Source organism: Schistocerca gregaria, chromosome 1 (assembly GCF_023897955.1).
Source record: "Schistocerca gregaria isolate iqSchGreg1 chromosome 1, iqSchGreg1.2, whole genome shotgun sequence".
NCBI lineage: Eukaryota > Metazoa > Arthropoda > Insecta > Orthoptera > Acrididae > Schistocerca > Schistocerca gregaria.
In genome coordinates this window covers 503,156,436-503,177,085 of record NC_064920.1, presented here as the reverse complement: position 1 = coordinate 503,177,085, position 20,650 = coordinate 503,156,436, and the positions used below count along the sequence as shown (strand labels likewise).

At 38.5% G+C, this 20,650-nt stretch overlaps 1 protein-coding gene across 6 annotated transcripts in view; it reads right to left on the bottom strand.

Moving 5' to 3' along the window:
* LOC126354139 (neurofibromin) overlaps positions 1 to 20,650 on the bottom strand; it is a 447,919-nt gene that overhangs the window by 127,693 nt on the left and 299,576 nt on the right. For all 6 annotated transcript variants that reach the window (XM_050003542.1, XM_050003568.1, XM_050003586.1 and 3 more), the window contains 3 exons: positions 19,571 to 19,694; positions 10,322 to 10,455; positions 9,971 to 10,111 (listed from right to left, as the gene is read on the bottom strand). In XM_050003542.1, the coding sequence (XP_049859499.1) occupies positions 9,971 to 10,111; positions 10,322 to 10,455; positions 19,571 to 19,694 (399 nt within the window). The remainder of the gene's footprint in view (positions 1 to 9,970; positions 10,112 to 10,321; positions 10,456 to 19,570; positions 19,695 to 20,650) is intronic.

The following is a 20,650-nucleotide window of genomic DNA, read 5'->3' as shown; positions in this document are numbered from 1 at the left end:
AATGACCAGCAACAAACTGCCCATTCTCATGAATGGACACAGGCAGACAGTGCTTGTTGGTGATGAGGATCACCCTGTGGCTAAACATGCCTTGGTGGCCAGCACATGTTGGCACAGTGTTACACTGTCCGGGTTATGTGGATACTTCCCGCTAACATCAACCTGTCAGAACACCGGAGAAGGGAACTTGCCTTTCAAAATATACTCTCTTCTTGTTATCCGGCAGGCCTCAACCTCCACTAATTTCAAGTTGCCGCCGCTCATACCTCACCTGTCTTTCAACAACATCTTTGCCTCTGTACTTCCGCCTCGACTGACATCTCTGCCCAAACGCTTTGCCTTTACAAATGTTTGCTTGTGTCTGTGTATGTGCGGATGGATGTGTGTGTGTGTGTGTGTGTGTGTGTGTGTGTGTGCGAGTGTATACCTGTCCTTTTTTCCCCCTAAGATAAGTCTTTCCGCTCCCGGGATTGGAATGACTCCTTACCCTCTCCCTTAAAACCCACATCCTTTCGTCTTTCCCTCTCCTTCCCTCTTTCCTGAAGAAACAACCGTTGGTTGTGAAAGCACACACAGAATTTCAAGCTTTCGCAACCGGCGGCTGCTTCGTCAGGAAAGAGAGAAGGAAAAGGAAAGATGAAAGGATGTGGGTTTTAAGGGAGAGGGTAAGGAGTCATTCCAATCCCGGGAGCGGAAAGACTTACCTTAGGGGGAAAAAAGGATAGGTATATACTCGCACACACACACTCACACACACATATCCATCCATACATACACAGACACAAGCAGACATATCAACACCAATTTGCCTGACTCTTAGTGTCAGGCAGGTGAAGCTTGCACTAAGGAACATATCTAACAAGAGAGGGCACTAGTGTTATGCATGAGAATTTTGCGCAGATTAAAGACTAGGATACATACTAGGAAAAACGAACAAAATGTTGTAGTAAATCGAAACCATCTGTCGCCATGAATAAAAAACATAACAGAATCATTTAAACCACACATACACATTGAGAACTGCGAACAGTAATCATCAACAATACGTAAAATTCCAAAAAGACAGGAAAGGAGCGTCTCACCAGCATCAATAAATGAGAAAACTAGCTTCTAGTCAGCCAAACTATATTACGTTAGAGCAAGAAGGGGTTTGAAACTATACAAAAAATTTTTGTTTCTAAGCTGCCCCTGTTCATTAAGAATAAATCCATCTTTCTGAGATAGATGTGTGAAAATTTCTAATTCCTCAAACAGGTCTAGTTTGTAACCTTTACTCACTTCATGTAGCAATTCTACATCATCCAATTTACGTGGCATATGCTGTAAGAGCAATAGATGTTCAGCAAATGTGAAATTGTACATGTTTTCCCCATTTTTACCTAGCATGTGTTCTTTATATCTTACTTTAAGGGGTCTACCTGTCTGTCCAACATAGTAATTGGGGCAGTCGTTACAAGTAATTTTGTAAACTCCAGATTTAGTGCAAGTTCTTCCCGTGCCCCAATAGTATGAATCACTCTTTGTTTCAAGCTATTATGTACAGAAAAGGCAACTCTGTTACCATATTGCTTCAGATATGTTTTATTTATTGGGTTTGAACTAGCACAACCTTTAAAATTTTGATGCGCATGAGCATGTATCCCTGGGTTTTAATGTTCGCGAGTGTCTCGTGCATGCCACAAGTGCTCTCTCTCAATGAAACTGTCTGCCCTAATGCTTCCACACCTTCTTCACGCTAGTTCACAGGCTAAGTACGGATAATATGCCGAGTTCGCATATGCTGTACAGATGGAGGCAATATTTTAATTTTAACTACTGACAACGCCTTTGGCATGATTGTTTTATGCATCTCCACTGCAGGATGTGATTTTAGTGAGTGACTGAAAGTTTTTGTGCTTGTAACACTTTGGTAATTTTCATGGTTACTTAAAGCTATAAGTAAGTGCTTGTTTTCTTCTCCTATCTCAGTTATGTTGCTAAGTTTTTTGCTAATGAAGGTGTCTTCCTGTTCAGGTTTATTTTTGCTTCTGATGAAGACATATTTAGATATACCGAAACCATGGTCAAGGATTTCCATAAATCTTTATCCTGTAACTGTTTGACTGTTATCATTTATCGTGAAGATTCACAAAATACCTAGTCTTGACTGTTGTACCAAGTGCTGCCAAAACTGAAATCTAACAGTCCCTGTTAAGATATTCACCTATAGAGTAAGAATTGCCAACCAAAAAGTCTACCAAACTCTGTTTAAACTATGTTTTGTCTAAAACCAAACTTTTAATGGTTGCTCACAATTTATGGAAAACGTGTATTCTTGAATACTGGGCCCCGTTTTGGAGCAAGGTAAGTGGTGGTTGTAGGTCTTTATGTACGTTGTTCTTTTTACTAGTACTGACACTGTGTAAAGATCTATTTTTACATGTTCCATAGATCGTTTAGCAGAATGTTTCTAATTTCTGCCCCATCTTCCATGATGTACAAGAAAGGGTGTAGGGATGATCCCAACAACTACAGACCAGTTTCACTGATATCAGGTTTCTCAAAAATCCTAGAAATGCTTATGTATACCAGATTAGTTAACTATTTGGACAAACATAACATTCTCATGCCCACACAACATGGTTTCAGAAAGGGTAAATCTACAGAATCAGCAATTGTCAGTCTAACAGAACACATTTTACAGTCCTAGGATGAGAAAAAGGTTGTCTCTGCAACGTTTCTGGATCTTTCAAAGGCATTTGACACCATTGACCATGAAATGCTGATACAAAAATTAAGCAACTATGGCATTCGGGGGCAACCAGGTGAATGGATAAAATCATACTTGTGCAACCGCAAGCAGTATGTATCATTAGGAAACTCGTACCAATCAGAAACCAAATCCATCAAATATGGAGTGCCGCAGGGTTCGGTAATGGGGCCATTGTTATTTAATGTACACTCCTGGAAATTGAAATAAGAACACCGTGAATTCATTGTCCCAGGAAGGGGAAACTTTATTGACACATTCCTGGGGTCAGATACATCACATGATCACACTGACAGAACCACAGGCACATAGACACAGGCAACAGAGCATGCACAATGTCGGCACTAGTACAGTGTATATCCACCTTTCGCAGCAATGCAGGCTGCTATTCTCCCATGGAGACGATCGTAGAGATGCTGGATGTAGTCCTGTGGAACGGCTTGCCATGCCATTTCCACCTGGCGCCTCAGTTGGACCGGCGTTCGTGCTGGACGTGCAGACCGCGTGAGACGACGCTTCATCCAGTTCCAAACATGCTCAATGGGGGACAGATCCAGAGATCTTGCTGGCCAGGGTAGTTGACTTACACCTTCTAGAGCACGTTGGGTGGCACGGGATACATGCGGACATGCATTGTCCTGTTGGAACAGCAAGTTCCCTTGCCAGTCTAGGAATGGTAGAACGATGGGTTTGATGACGGTTTGGATGTACCGTGCACTATTCAGTGTCCCCTCGACGATCACCAGAGGTGTACGGCCAGTGTAGGAGATCGCTCCCCACACCATGATGCCGGGTGTTGGCCCTGTGTGCCTCGGTCGTATGCAGTCCTGATTGTGGCGCTCACCTGCACAGCGCCAAACACGCATACGACCATCATTGGCACCAAGGCAGAAGCGACTCTCATCGCTGAAGACGACACGTCTCCATTCGTCCCTCCATTCACGCCTGTCGCGACACCACTGGAGGCGGGCTGCACGATGTTGGGGCGTGAGCGGAAGACAGCCTAACGGTGTGCGGGACCGTAGCCCAGCTTCATGGAGACGGTTGGGAATGGTCCTCGCCGATACCCCAGGAGCAACAGTGTCCTTAATTTGCTGGGAAGTGGCGGTGTGGTTCCCTACGGCACTGCGTACGATCCTACGGTCTTGGCGTGCATCCGTGCGTCGCTGCGGTCCGGTCCCAGGTCAACGGGCACGTGCACCTTCCGCCGACCACTGGCGACAACATCGATGTACTGTGGAGACCTCACGCCCCATGTGTTGAGCAATTCGGCGGTACGTCCACCCAGCCTCCCGCATGCCCACTATACGCCCTCGCTCAAAGTCCGTCAACTGCACCGCGGTTCCTGGTGTGTCCGCTGTGCCGTGCGTGTGATCATTGCTTGTACAGCCCTCTCGCAGTGTCCGGAGCAAGTATGGTGGGTCTGACACACCGGTGTCAATGTGTTCTTTTTTCGATTTCCAGGAGTGTATTTGTTAATGATATAGGTGTTGAGGAGGAAGAAAAGAAAATATTGTATGCTGATGACATGACAATACTAAATAGTGACCAAAATATGGAACAGCTTGAGAGAAGAGCATACATATCTACAAATGTCACAGCTCAATGGCTGTTGGAAAATGAACTGGTTATAAGTCTAAAAAAAGACTATGTATGCAGTGTTTAAAAACAAGGAAAAGGAGGTTGATGAAACAAGGCTGGAAGAAGTAGAATCTGCTAGATTCTTAGGTATTCTTGTGGATAATGAACTGAAATGGAAAAAACATATTAATAATGTCTGTAAGAAACTGAGCTCTGTCATATTCTTAATGATGCAGCTATCACAGTATTCAGACAAGAACCTTCTGTGTACAGTGTGTCATGGACTTTTCGAACCATACTTACAGTATGGAGTGACTGTGTGGGGAAACTCAAACAAACATGAGACAAAACGGGTGTTCACATTACAAAAAAAAGCAATTAGGACCATTTTAAGAAGAAAGACCTCTAAAACATGCAGAAACTGTTTCAAGAATTTAAATATCTTAACTTTTTCATCGTTGTATATATACAAAACAATAATGTACATCACAAAAGGTAGTGAGGGCTGGATTACAAATGCTAGTGTACACACCCACAATACAAGAAAGAAGAATGAAGTAAGGAGCATACCCCACCGACTGGCAATGCTAGAAAAAGGACCCCAGTACTTTGGTATCATACTACTAAGAAGTCTGCCCAAAACCCTGAAAGATAGTGTACTTCACAATGACTTTCCAAAGAAACTTAAAGACTATCTCACTGAAAAAGAGTTTTACAGTGTTGCAGAATACTTATGCCATTAAATTTGTTTATATTGTTACTCATTATCAGTAATGTAAAAATGTAAGCTAAAGGTGTAGAAAAATAAGTGATAAGAAGTGTTAACACTTTGACATGTCCTATATTACACATACATTTACTGTACACACTGTAATCTTACAGGATCAAATAAAATTCAATTCAATGTCCTTGAATTTACACCACAAATGACTCATTGGTGAATTGAGGTGATTATGAAGGCTAGTTATAAGTTATTAGCGTGATGCCTCCAGAGGTGATTTGTTTTTTGTCCGATGTGCTTAGTAGTTTACTGTAAAGAGACCTCAGTCATGTTTTGAAAATTTACCATTCCATTCAACTCAATACTGAACTACCTATAGAAGATACACAGCAACTTATAATATGACCCAGAAAGCAGATGCAATTTCTTTTTTCCCCCAAAGTAGTTACTATGATGCAAACCAACTAGCTTTCATTTAGCTGATGTAAGAGCGAATATTATAAAGCAGCACAGTGATAATTCGTTGTTAATATAGTGTACAGGCTGAGTTTCTAAGAGTTGCTTCTCTGTTGTTAATGTATAGTTCATGTCACTGCTCATTTCTAAAGTCTCTCCTCATTGATGCGAACTACAAATCACGATGATTGAACAAATTGGTATGGATGCTACCTTTTAAGTTGTCACAAAAACAAGGAAATAAAACTTTTTTGTATTAACTGTTTTATTGTTTCTCAGTTATTAGTCTGTAAAACTTACACACTGTTCAAGTGTTCAAATCAATCCTGGAAACATGTTTCCACTCTGACGCTGATACCCAAAAATATGGTTTTGGGAGAATTTTACAGCTTCATGGGGTGATGAAAATCACTCTAGATGCATTTCTTGTAAGACATAACAGAACAAAGAGAAGTTGACGGACAATGAATCAGGTGAATACTGGCTGTGAATCATTAATTAAATGTTTTTCTCGATCAGCTGTTTGACATGCTGTGTGACAGCTGGCATTGTTGAGATGAAGAATGATGCAATATTTTCTAATTTTTCTTTTTGATTTCATCAGTGACTTGCGGCAAAGAAGCTGTTTTATACCACTGAGGACTCTCAAGTCCTCTGGAGCAATGGTTGTGACACAAGAAAAAGTATTTTCTTGGAAGTACTTCACAAACAAACTACTTTTGCCAGTGTCAGTTCATCTCAACACACTCAGACAGTTGTTTGCTGCTTATTTTTAGGTATTTATTTTTCTATCCAAGTTCCACCACCTGTTATGTTGTTGTATATGGACTTTGCATTTCCGCAGTCAAACATATTGAGTATTCCTTACACCAATTGGAACAAGCATCAAGAAAAAAGAGAGAGAGAGAAAGAGAGAGAGAGAAAAGCTTCATTTAAAATGTGCAGGAAGATCCAGGAAACAAACTTTTTCAGTGCTGAATGTTCATACAGAATTGAATGTACTCCAGTCTTTGATGTGCTTAAGGGTACCTCTATGTCACTATTGGTCACGTGCTAAATCATGTTGCACACAGCAGCAATGATTTTAGGAATGACAGTCAATTTAGATTGACCTATAAGAAATGCACAGCTCAAGGAAGCACAACCACAACAAAATTCTGTGAACCTACTGTAAACAGGTCCCCCCCCCCCCCTCTCTTTTATATTGAACAAAGAAATGTGTGGTGTTCATTATTGTGTCCTAAAAATAATAATAATAATAATATTCCAACAAAAACTTACATGAAATTCCCACATTTTCATAACATTGTTTCTTCAGGAACCCACTGTAAACAATCTACTTGGTATTTTTCTAAGCCGATATCATTTTAAGAACAAATAATGTATTTTAAAACAACAGGAACATCACATCTCAAAGGGTGACTCATGTGCTGTTAAATAAATTTTTTGTCATCAGACAGTAGAGTTTTTTTAAAACATATAGTGACTCAGGTAGAATATGTATGCAAGTGAAGAACTGAGGCAGAGCAAGTGTTTCAGTTCAGTGGATGCCATACTTCATGCTGCTTCATTCACAATTCTGTATTATTTCTTTGATGTACTTAATGTGACTCTCAGTTTTTGGTTTTGACAGTAAGACTTCAAACAGACAAAGGAGCACCACAAATGCTATAGCACATGAGTAGTGATGTGGAAATGGATTAATAATGGTTTGAATAATTGAAAAAATTGATTGGTATGAAGAGTTGAAAATAACTGAAGGTAATTTATGAACCTGTGCACAATCTTGGGTGAACTTTAACTGATACCAGTATCAACAGACCTTTAACATAATTACATTCAAGGTCAATAAACATAATTTGCATCACAAAATACACATTCTTAACGATGCTGGTACAAAGGATCAAAGCGTATCTCCATACGCTACCATTTCTCGAAACAAAAGAGTGAAGATACATGGATTAATAAACTGAAGAGAGTATTTCTTACTTTGTTTCATGCTATATATAAGGAAGGAAAAGAGAGGAAAATTTTCCCCGTTGTGAACTATCGTATGGAGGTACACAGTGGCTGAGCCTATTTCCCTTTTTGTGGTTTGATGATCCCAGCCAGTATGGGCATAACCATGGCCACTGGAGTTATCCTGAATGGTTATCAATTTATATGGGCATGTCAGCTTCTTTTAACCCATACAAATATAAGTTTTCTCTCCTAACAAAGTGCTTGCTGTAACTGCATAGCAACATTATTGTCAGTCAGCATCTGCACAGTGTTTAGCTTGTGAAGTATGTGTGCGCAGCCCACTGTCCGTTATTATCACAGTTCACAATCATATGTCCAGTATGAGGCCAGAGTGCCAGTGTCATGCATTTACAGTGTCTTTCATTACACAAATTCGTGAAGTTTGTGTTCAGTGGTGTGATCCTATGTGAAGTTTTCGATGTGGTGACAACTGGTATCCATATCAGTAGCCCAAGGAATTTATTTCACTTCGTCGCTCTCACTTGCTTCATGTAACATTCATACAATACTAGTTTCTATTTTCATTTATAGCTTTCATTAGTTCCTTGTAACAATAGCATGAATAATTTATCTCAAAATTTTTTATCTCAACAACTGAAAGGTCTATTCATATTTTGCTAGGCGCCATCCTTTAAATGGTCGCCTTCAAATAGGCATGTGGAAATGGATTAATAATTGTTTGAATAATTGGAAAAATTGATTGGAAGAAATAGTTGATAAAAATTTTGAATGTAATTTATGAATCTGTGCACAATCTTGGGTGAACTTTAACTGACACCAATACCAACAGACGTTTAATATCATTACATTCAAGGTCAATAAACATAATTTGCATTACGTACTGCTGCTTCCAGTAGTGTGTGGTATCAAATAATCACATCAACCATTGAAATTGTTGATCTGTCACACGAAGGACAATATTTTTAGTATAAGTAAACAAAGTTCAATAGGTGCCTATCAAGTGTGAGTCATTACCTTCACATTAATTCCATTGTGTTTAGTCTTGAGTGTGACAATATCGATGAGAAACGCTCCTCCAGATATGGCATTAATTATTCTTGTCTACACCGAACCTCTTGATGCAGGATCTCGATGACAAGTGAAATGATGAACAGATAGGATTTGAATTTATAACCGTGCAAATAAACATTTCTTTTCTAATAACATTTTATAATACTTTTAATGAAATACACATTTTTAACAATGCTGGTACGATGGATCCAAGCATACGTCCATAGGCTACCACTTCCCGAAACAAAAGGGTGAAGATATATGAATTAATAAATTGAAGAGCATATTCCTATTTTGTTTCATACAGGTATTTCACGATGTATCCTTGCCACAAAACAACTCATTAATTTACCTTTGGTGATGTCTTTTGTTTACAGGTCATTTAGTTTACATATAGCTTATTTACATATATACGGAAAAAAGAAAGACTAATAATATGATTCAGAACACACACTAATTTCCCTAATAAAATATTACAAACTATGATTATTTTTGTGAGTCCATGGAAATTCTAACAGGAATATCAACAATATAGGAAAAGACAGACTGCTACTTACTGTGACAAAGACGTGTCAAATTGCAGACAGGCCAATTAAAAGACACTAAGATAAAGCTCTCGGTTGTGGCCACAGCCAAAAGCTTTATGTCAGTGTCTTTTTCCTACAATGCTGAAATTTCAACAGGATCATTTTACCTGTTATATACTGACAAAATTTTATTAGTAAACCTGATATTGATTTCTTTGTGGAAATTCTCGCTAATTCCTGTCACCAAAGAAAATTTCAAAAAGTTACAGTGTCCTGCTGAAGATTGTGGACACTTCCAATGCATCAGAATGTGCGCAGTACTTACATGATTTTCTTCTACTATGTGGGTGCCTGAAGACTGTCGCTTTGATGTAGCTTCAGTACATTTCACATGATTTGAACACACTATCCCATCACATGTTAATAATAAATCAGCATACAACAACAGAACAACAAGCAGCTTGCTGATGAAGAGAACCACTTTCAAGTAAAATTTTTGTAGAATCAGATCTCTTCAGATGCAAGCCTGTGTTTAATAACCACACATCACTTTAAAATTACACAGAGACAACGTGAATTTTCCTCCTGATATTTTATATTTACATATAAATGAGCTGAAATTATGCTACTTAGTATTCAGAACGACAAATTTATATTTTTCATTATTTTTCATTCTGGTTTGTCTTCTATGCTTTGTTGGTTCTCTTGATGTACCATGCCTGCTGTGCATTGTTGTCTCTGAATTCTACTATTTAGTCTATTCTTTCTTTATCTTTGATTGGTTGAATGCGCTCTCTGCCATTCTAACTCCTCAGTTCCATACACAAGAGTGGTTTGATAAGTAAGCAGAAAAGATTACAAAAATGTAAATAAACTGTTCCACTGTTATTTAAGTAAGTTTACCTTTTCATCAAAGATTCCCTGTGATTCCAATGTATGAAGATTCTGCTCAAGAAGGGCAAGCCCTGATGCATATAGAGTGACTTCATCCAATTGAAGAACAGATATGCCCACCCAGAATAGTGCTCTGTGTATTGGAGATTCCTGAAATCAAGAAAAGCCTTGAGATGATACGAAGAACATGTAGTCAAAAATTCTTAAAATAAATCAGGTTCATATATGACAATTAATGATTAAATTCAAAGCTGAACATGAACATTTTCAGTTCTATATTCATTAAGTAATGTATATGGATGTAATTGAAAAGAAAGTTTGTAAGCATTTATTATTTTGTTCATCAGTAACTTTACTTACAGATCTCAAAAGAGGTTGGAGTCTGGTCAGACAAACAACCAGTGCTTCAAGTAACGTTATATCATTGAAGCTTTCTAGTGCTTTAACTAAAATTCTGAGAAGCTGTTTCACGTCTTGATCAGTGATACTTTTACCTGTTTAAGAAAGAAAGCATAAGCAGGCATATTAAACATAAAATAGCATATAAATATTATGTGTATAGTGATAATAAAAACAGAGGAATGCTGGAAAGCACTGAAAAAGTTACTGAATGCATAAATGTACATTATATGGTCAAAAAGTATCCGCATACACTCCAAAACATATGTTTTTCGTATTAGGTGCTTTGTGCTGCCACCTACTACCAGGTACTCCATATCAGTAATTATTGGAGATCGTGTGAGAGCAGAATGGGGTGCTCCACAAAACTCACAGACTTCGAACATGGTCAAGGATTGCGTGTCACTTGTGTCATATGCCTGTATGTGAGATTTCCACACTTCTAAACATCCCTAGGTCCACTGTTTCTGATGTGCTAGTGAAGTGGAAACGTGAAGGGACACGGACAGTACAAGCGCGTACAGGCTGATCTCATCTGCTGACTGACAGAGACCGACAACAGTTGAAGAGGGCCGTGATGTGTAATAGACATCTAGCCAGACCATCACACAGGAATTCTAAACTGCATCAGGATCCACTGCAGTACTATGACAGTTAGGCAGGAGAAAACAGGGATTTCATGGTTGAGCGGCTGTTCATAAGCCACACATCATGCCGGTAAATGCCGAATGACACATTGCTTGGTGCAAGAGAGTAAATATTGGACAATTGAACAGTGGATCACATAGTGTACATCTCTACTGCAATTTCTTCATGATTCATTAGATTAAACTACAGTACAAATAAGTGTGCAGGTTTTTATTCAAATCAAGATTCTCAGCAATCACTCTTAACTGTTGTCAGGCAGTTATCCACGTAAATATATGTTGTTTTTTTTCCATTTGTGACAGAATAATGACTAGTCTTGACTGGTTAATTGGTATTCTGCCTTTCAGAGCCCACTGAGTATCTGTAGTATTGAACAAAACACTTCAATGTAGCAATTACAGAATTTGAACTGCCACAAGGAAATTTTCCTGTATCATTGTCTTTTGTTGCAACTGAATGCAACTGATAATTGTGTGAGAACCATCTCCAGGCTGCATATTGAAACGGGGATGCTTCAGCTTTCATCTCCACACCAACACTTAACTTCATGTTACATTTCTTGATCAAGGGATACCTAAATATTAAATTTGCAGGTAATAAATAATCTTTTATTTTTGCAAGTACTTTCTAAGTCAACAGAAATGGCTTTGATATGTTTTGTAGTATCATCTAAGTCACTGACATTTCCACTGGGTGAAATTATAGCATAACAGTGTTGATAGGTGCTTTCCCTGTGTCATAAAGTACATTTGACTTCCTTTAAATATCACCTGAGAAGTCTAGATCCATGATTGGAAGAAATTTAGTTTTCAACTTTCTATGTTTATTGAAGGACCAGCATCACTGCTGTCTACAGACAGACATCACTTTATTCATAATTATTCTTTAGTTATAGCTTATTGCACCATCTCATTGTTACTCATTTAAATGTTAGGGCATATACAAATGCAACACTTCTTCTTCTGCCTTTCTGCCTGTTGAGCATCTCTCTTGTGATTTCTACATATGTTAATTAATTTGAAGAAGCTGGAACACTTGCACACCCTGTAAAACACTGGAGTATTCATGTACAGGAGACTATATGGTTTCTTTCCCTCTCATGCATAAGAAGAGAATCAGTAATGGCATAGAGAAATATGATGATAAACATTTTTTTAAATCTTATGTTTATAGTGGAAAGAATATGCTGAATGGGAAAAAGAAGTGGAAGGATACATGGTGACAAAAAAAGAACAGTCAGAGCAATGGTTTAGTATTACCCTTGTTCCTTCCCAGATGTGGTTCACAGTTAAGAGACTGAGCCACCACAAAACATATATTAAAATATATTTCTCAATAATGTATTACAGAATTTAAATTATCAGAACACATGTCACATATTTCTTGCACAGATTTAAACAGTCAAAGTTCTTGAAACTGTTGATTTCATGTAAGTTTTTCAAATAGGTAGAAGCCAGTCTTAAGGCTGCACCTCAGAATGCTGGTTAGCTCTATGTAGCACAAGGTTTAGGGGTGTGGCTTCTATGAAGTACAGCTCTTATGGACCTCCCAAAGGCTCTGACTATTCAGCCCATGGGTGTTCTACCAACCTGCACATTATCTGCACATTCCACTGCTTGCATCAAAAGAGAACGTCTCACTACAATGCACTATAATATAGTAATGGTCACAAAGCGTACTTAAAATGCTTAGGGAAATAAGCATGCCAAATACATCCTGTTACTTTTACCAAAAATTTTGTTTAAAGTAGTATTTAGATTTACATCATTAACTGGAAGTGTTGAGCATCTGAAAGATCTCAAGAAAGCATCAAGTGCTTAGACCTTTTTCTTTATGAAAACAATCTCACAAAAAGCTTTCCCTGAGAGTGTCAAACATCTACAGTTAAAAATGACCTTCCTACAGATGACCGAAGAGGCAGGATGTTACTTCTCTACGCTAAAGTGAGTTAAAACAGTCATATTAAATACTATGAATGACAACAAATTTTGTGTGCTTGTGATGTGTTCTCCTCAAAGAGGACAACTGAATCATCCAAACTTCAATGAATCGACAGATGGATTAATTAAGGTAAGCAAGCAATGTGATGATCATGGGTGAAATACTTATCTTAGAAAACAGATTAAGGAAAGGCAAACCTGTGTTTCTAGCATTTGTAGACTTAGAGAAAGCTTTTGACAATGTTGAATGGAATACTCTCTTTCAGATTCTGAAGGTGGCAGGGATAAAATACAGGGAGCGAAAGGCTATTTTCAAATTTATACAGAAACCAGATGGCAGTTATAAGAGCCGAAGGGCATGAAAGGGAAGTAGTGGTTGGGAAGGGAGTGAGACAGGGTTGTAGCCTCTCCCCGATGTTATTCAATCTGTACATTGAACAAGCAGTAAAAGAAACAAAAGAAAAATTTGGAGCTGGAATTAAAATCCATGGAGAAGAAATAAAAACTTTGAGGTTCGCCAATGACATCGTAATTCTCGTAATTCTGTCAGAGACAGCAAAGGACCTGGAAGAGCTGAGGAATGGAATGGACATTGTCTTGAAAGGAGGATATAAGATGAACATCAATGAAAGCAAAATGAGAATAATGGAAGGTAGTCGAATTAAATCAGGTGATGCTGAGGGTATTAGATTAGGAAATGAGATGCTTAAAGTAGTAAAAGAGTTTTGCTATTTGGGGAGCAAAATAACTGATGATGGTCATAATAGAGAGGATATAAAATGTAGATTGGCAATGGCAAGGAAAGCGTTTCTGAAGAAGAGAAATTTGTTAAAATCGAGTATAGATTTAAATGTCAGGAAGTTGTTACTGAAAGTATTTGTATGGAGTGTGGCCATGTATGGAAGTGAAATGTGGACGATAAATAGTTTGGACAAGAAGAGAATAGATGCTTTTGAAATGTGGTGCTACAGAAAAATACTGAAGATTAGATGGGTAGATCACATAACTAACGAGGGGGTATTGAATAGAATTAGGGAGAAGAGAAATTTGTTGCACACCTTGACTAGAAGAAGGGATCGATTGGTAGGACATGTTCTGAGGCATCAAGGGATCACCAACTTAGTATTGGAGGACAGCGTGGAGGGTAACAGTCATAGAGGGAGATCAAGAGTTGAATACACTAGGCAGATTCAGAAGGATGTAGGTTGCAGTAGCTACTGGGAGATGGAGAAGCTGGCACAGGATAGAGTAGCATGGAGAGCTGCATCAAACCAGTCTCTGGACTGAAGACCACAAGAACAACAACAACAATCTTATGTTAAAAGGTTTAACAAAGTAAGACATGAACTACCTTTAAAAACTGTGCACACTTATTTAGTCAGCGTAACTCACAGCGAATATATACTCAGACTTATTCATCCAGCATTTGAGAAAGACAGCACACAGCAACTTCCAACAAACTTTCCACATAATTTCATGCCTTTAAGAACCTTTTTCTCACTAACAGCCCCCACCCCCACAAAATGACGCATGGAAAAAAAGTTTTAGCTTACTATATTTTCACTGTTCATGCAGTAAAACTTCAGTATGAAGCACAACATGTTCTGCAAAATTATACCATTGTATGATATATTCACATATTCACTAGAAATGTGGTAAATGCTGAGATACGTGAAAACCTAACTTTCATTTAAAAGGGAGTGTAAATTACCCAGACTATACTCATCCTGTGTATGATAATAAAAGACTTCCAACAAACGTTAAACAGAATTTCAGGAATTTTCTAACTTGATTCAAATACTGAACAAATTAACTTAGTTGTAAAGTATGAAGCTGTTTTATTCATGGGAGTTTGACTCTTTAAAGAATTGGTGGATTACTGGTATAAATCTAATCAAAGATTATCATCCTGTTCATACAACTTGAAATGAAAGAACTTAACAATCAATATAGTGGTATGAAAACCCTCTGTAAAATAAACGTGATCATTTGAGAAGAAAAAAATTAAATTAAATATTAAAATAATAGAGTGTGTAAAATCTAATTTAGACATTGAGTATGTAATTAATCATCCACATCGCGCGGGGCAGCCATGCGGTCTGAGGCGTCTCGTCACGGTCCACGTAGCATGGGTGTGTGTGTTGTCCATAGCTTAAGTTAGTTTAAGCTAGAGTAAGTAGTGTATCAGCTTAGGGACCAATGACCTAAGCAGTTTGGTCCCATAAGATCTTACCACAAATTTACAAAATTTATCCACTGTTATGAAATATACAAAAATTTAAAATTGTCATAAACAAACCAGTCACATATAGGCATGATCAGTATTAAGTTAATACTTTTACAAACTTGTGGTTCATGGTGTGGGTTCCTGTAGTCATGTCCTAGTTCATGAACCACGGGCAACGTGTGAGTGGCCAAGCAAGTGGTCCTGACAGTCGGGATACCAGTTACTTTGGAATAAGGCTGGGCATCTCAGGCATATTCTGAGTCGTGGTCACCTTTGTGCTCATACGACAAAGACTACCAAATCCACCGGTTAGTCCCTCAACCGTTAGGGGTAAAACTCAATGGGACTCGAGACAAGTAAGGCTAGCAGCCTGCTTCCCCGATACTTTAAATATGATGCTGGCAACAATCAGAGCAAAATGCCTCGGACCTTTGGAGGTGACGGAGTCCCACCAATAACTGACAAACCAGGGACTCTTAAGACACGACTTGGCAAACAAATGGTAATGAGATGGGGAGCTATTAATATCAATGGGGGCTACCCTGGGAAGAAGGTAGAGCTGGCAGAGGCTGCAAGTAAGATGGGGCTGGACGTTTTAGCTGTTAGTGACATTCGGGTAAGGGGTGAGAAAGAAGAGGAAGTGGGATAATACAAGGTCTACCTGTCAGGAGTCAAAGCAGAAATAGCACAATGGGGTGTAGGGCTTTACATCAGGAAAGAAATGGAACCCAGCATAGTTGCAGTAAGGTATGTAAATGAACGACTGATGTGGATAGATTTGACAGTGTCTGGCAAGACAATTAGGATTGTGTCAGTATATTCACATTGTGAAGGGACAGATCAAGATAAGATGGATAGCTTTTATGAGGCACTCAGTGATGTAGTTGTTAGAGTAAAGGATAAGGACAGTGTTCTGCTAATGGGTGATTTTAATGCCAGGATTGAAAATCGAACAGAAGGGTATGAAAAGGTTATGGGTAAATTTGGAGAGGATATGGAGGCCAAAAGGAACGGGAAACAACTCTTGGATTTCTGTGCCAGTATGGGCTTAGTAATCACAAACTCCTTTTTTTAAACATAAGAACATTCACCGGTATATTTGGGAAGGCAAGGGAACCAGATCTGTCATTGACTATATAATAACAGATGAGGAATTCAGGAAGGCTGTGAGGGACACACGTGTATTCAGGGGATTCTTCGATGACACTGATCATTATTTAATCTGCAGTGAAATTGGGATTGTGAAGCCGAAAGTGCAGGAGGTCAGGTCCATATATAGGAGGATAAGAGTGGAGAAACTTCAGGATAAGGAAATCAGGCACAAGTACATAACAGCAATCTCAGAAAGGTACCAGTTAGTTGAATGTAGTCAATTACAGTCATTGGAAAAGGAATGGACAAGGTACAGGGACACAGTACTAGAAGTGGCCAAAGAATGTCTGGGTACAGTAGTGTGTAAAAGTAGGATGAAGCAAACAGCTTGGTGAAATGACACAGTCAAGGCAGCCTGTAAAAGGAAAAAGAAGGCGTATCAAAAATGGCTACATATTAGAACTCAGGCAGACAGAGAAAGTTATGTTGAAGAAAGAAACAAAGCCAAACAGATAATTGCAGCATCCAAGAGAAATCTTGGGAAGACTTTGGAAACAGGTTGGAGACCTTCGGTCAAGCTGCTGGAAAACCATTCTGGAGTGTAATTAGCAGTCTTCGAAAGGGAGGTAAGAAGGAAATGACAAGTATTTTGGACAGGTCAGGAAAACTGCTGGTGAATCCTGTGGATGTCTTGGGCAGATGGAGGGAATATTTTGAAGAGCTGCTCAATGTAGGTGAAAATACGATCAGCAATGTTTCAGATTTCGAGATAGAATGGGATAGCAATGATGATGGAAATAGGATCACATTTGAGGAAGTGGAGAAAATGGTCAATAGATTGCAGTGCAATAAAACAGCTGGGGTGGATGAAATTAAGTCGGAATTCATCAAATACAGTGGAACGTCAGGTCTTAAATGGCTACACAGGATAATTGAAATGGCCTGGGAGTCGGGACAGGTTCCATCAGACTGGACAAAAGCAGTAATCACACCAATCTTTAAACATGGAAACAGAAAAGATTGTAACAACTACAGAGGTATCTCTTTAATCAGCGTTGTGGGTAAAATCTTCTCAGGTATTGTTGAAAGGAAAGTGCGAGTATTAGTTGAGGACCAATTTGATGAAAATCAGTGTGGGTTTAGGCCTCTTAGAGGTTGTCAGGACCAGATCATTAGTTTACGGAAAACAATGGAGAACAATGGAGTGGAACAGGGAACTGTATCTATGCTTTATAGATCTAGAAAAGGCATATGACCAGGTCCCTAGGAGGAAGTTATTGTCTTTTCTACGAGATTTTGGAATAGGAGGCAAACTTTTGCAAGCAATTGAAGGTCTCTACATGGATAGTCAGGCAGCAGTTAGAGTTGACGGTAAATTGAGTTCATGGTTCAGAGTAGTTTCAGGGGTAAGACAAGGCTGCAACCTGTCTCCACTGTTGTTCATATGATTTATGGATCATATGTTGAAAACAATAGACTGGCTGGGTGAGATTAAGATATGTGAACACAAAATAAGCAGTCTTGCATATGCGGATGACTTAGTTGTGATGGCAGATTCTATTGAAAGTTTCAGAGCTAGATCAGAAATGTAAGGACTATGGTATGAAGATTAGCATCTCCAAAACGAAAGTAATGTCAGTGGGAAAGAAATATAAACAGATTGAGTGCCAAATATGAGGAACAAAGTTAGAACAGGTGGACAGTTTCAAGTACTTAGGATGCATATTCTCACAGGATGGCAACATAGTGAAAGAACTGGAAGCGAGGTGTAGCAAAGCTAATGCAGTGAGCGCTCAGCTACGATCTACTCTCTTCTGCAAGAAGGAAGTCAGTACCAAGACTAAGTTATCTGTGCACCGTTCAATCTTTCGACCATCTTTGTTGTATGGGAGTGAAAGCTGGGTGGATTCAGGATACCTTATCAACAAGGTTGAGGTTACGGATATGAAAGTAGCTAGGATGATTGCAGGTACTAGCAGATGGGAACAATGGCAGGAGGGTGTCCACAATGAGGAAATCAAAGAAAAACTGGGAATGAACTCTATAGATGTAGCAGTCAGGGCAAACAGGCTTAGATGGTGGGGTCATGTTACACGCATGGGAGAAGCAAGGTTACCCAAGAGACTCATGGGCTCAGCAGTAGAGGGTAGGAGGAGTCGGGGCAGACTAAGGAGAAGGTACCTGGATTCAATTAAGAATGATTTTGAAGTAATAGGTTTAACATCAGAAGAGGCACCAATGTTAGCACTGAATAGGGGATCATGGAGGAATTTTATAAGGGAGCTATGCTCCAGACTTAACGCTGAAAGGCATAATCAGTCTTAAATGATGATGATGATGATTTTACAAACTTGTGAGAATTTGGAACACATTTTCACAGAGCAAAATGCATCATTCAGAAAGATCAGTGTTGTATTATGATGTGACATGAAAAATATTAAACCCTGGAAAGAAGATAGTTTTAAGGAAAGGAATGAGCATAACATGACTACAAGTTGTGCACTATAACTGAAGGTATTTGATATTTCTGTCTTCATGTTACATTATAATCTTGTGCTCTTCAAGGGCACAGTTGTTCATGTTGGAACCATAACATCTATTACATTTTGCCCTTCAATTACGACAGTTTACTGCAAGTTTTCTAGTGCCAGCTTTTGCAGGACATTGATTTCCCCCAGGTGCCCTATCAGTGTTCTGGTCTTGTTTCTTTCAAACATAATTTCAGACCTCATAATTATCATGTATGTCACTAAAACCATTTGATGTTTCTTTTCTCTGGAAAACATGCCTATGCTCTGAAAAGCTGTAATAGCTCACATATTATGTACTTCATACATCCTACTGAACCATCCATCAAATCATCTCAAGTTGGACAATCTCCAGCTTCGAATAGAATATTTTTCATGATGTTCACAGATAAATCTGCTGTCCTCAAGGCTGACATGCTTTGTTTGTGTCACATTTTCATTGTGCTTGAAAACATGTAACAATCAAATTTGAACACTGATTAGTTGACATAGATTTCAAAATGCATGATGTAACACCAATGAAGAGGAATAAAAGCTTTAAAATTACAAAGGAAACATTCACAAAAGCAAAGCAGAACCTATAATAAAACATCTCACAATGAGATCATTATTGCATACAATATTATACATTAAATATTCCAAAAATTTTGTTTACATTAAGCAATTGTAAAAGTAAATAATCTTCATTTTCTCAAAGCAAGAAAAGACATATTAAAATTACAGTACAGTATACTTCTAATATGCTAAAGATTGGGACTAAGATAATAATACTCACTTATACATCCAAATACTATCAATGCTCTTGGTTGTAATGCAGGATTATAAGAGAAAGCAAAACTTTTGGCCAGTTGTGTCCAACACTGTAACCAGTCACAATCAGGTATGTCCCGCATGCAAGCCTGCATGGACAGTGGAAAAAATATGTTACATTATTTATGTCACTGAAGCAGTATACATACTGTTCATTACTCAGCCATTTCTAGTCAATTTCCCTCAAGGAGATCATTATCATGGAGTTTCTCTTAGAGAAAATATGTTGATTTGCTAGGTGTTTTAAGCAGCTTACATCTCAGCACAGAAAACTTTTTGCACTGACAGTAAAAATAATTTCATGCATACTTCCAGGATTGAGGTCAAACAAATGTTTAAGTAACTGCCACAGTGACTGTTGACAAGTACAGGCTCTCTCTCTCTCTCTCTCTCTCTCTCTCTCTCTCTCTCTCTCTCTCCCCCCCCCCCCTCTCTCTATCTCTATCTCTATCTCTCTCTCTCTCTCTCTCTCACACACACACACACACACACACACAGACACACACACACACACACACACACACACAAACCATATTATTGCACATTAAGAAATTCTTCTATGGAGAAACATTAGCTGTCAAATAGATATTATTTGTTTGTGTTTGAAATTATTTTTATTATCTATTACATTCTTTACATCAACGGCTAAGTGGTCAAAGATTTTTATGACTGATTATCTCACTCCTATATGTGCCACTAAGGCTGACAATGAGTCAAGGATAGAGGAAATAATTTCTCTTCCTTGTCTTACATTTATTAATGTACAAACAATGGAATATCCAAGATGGAATAATGATAGTATTATGAAAAGGATAGATTCGTACTCACCATATACCGGAGATGTTGAATTGCAGATGTGCGCAACAAAAAGAGTGTCAAACAAGCAAGCTTTTGGCCAAAAAGGCCTTCATCGGAATTAAATAGCCAGAGACTGTGTTTGTGTGAGTGTGAATATGTGTGTGAGTGAGTTGTCTTATTCTGAAGAAGGCCTTTCTGACCGAAAGCTTACTTGTTTGACAGACTTTTTGTTGCACATATGTGTGAT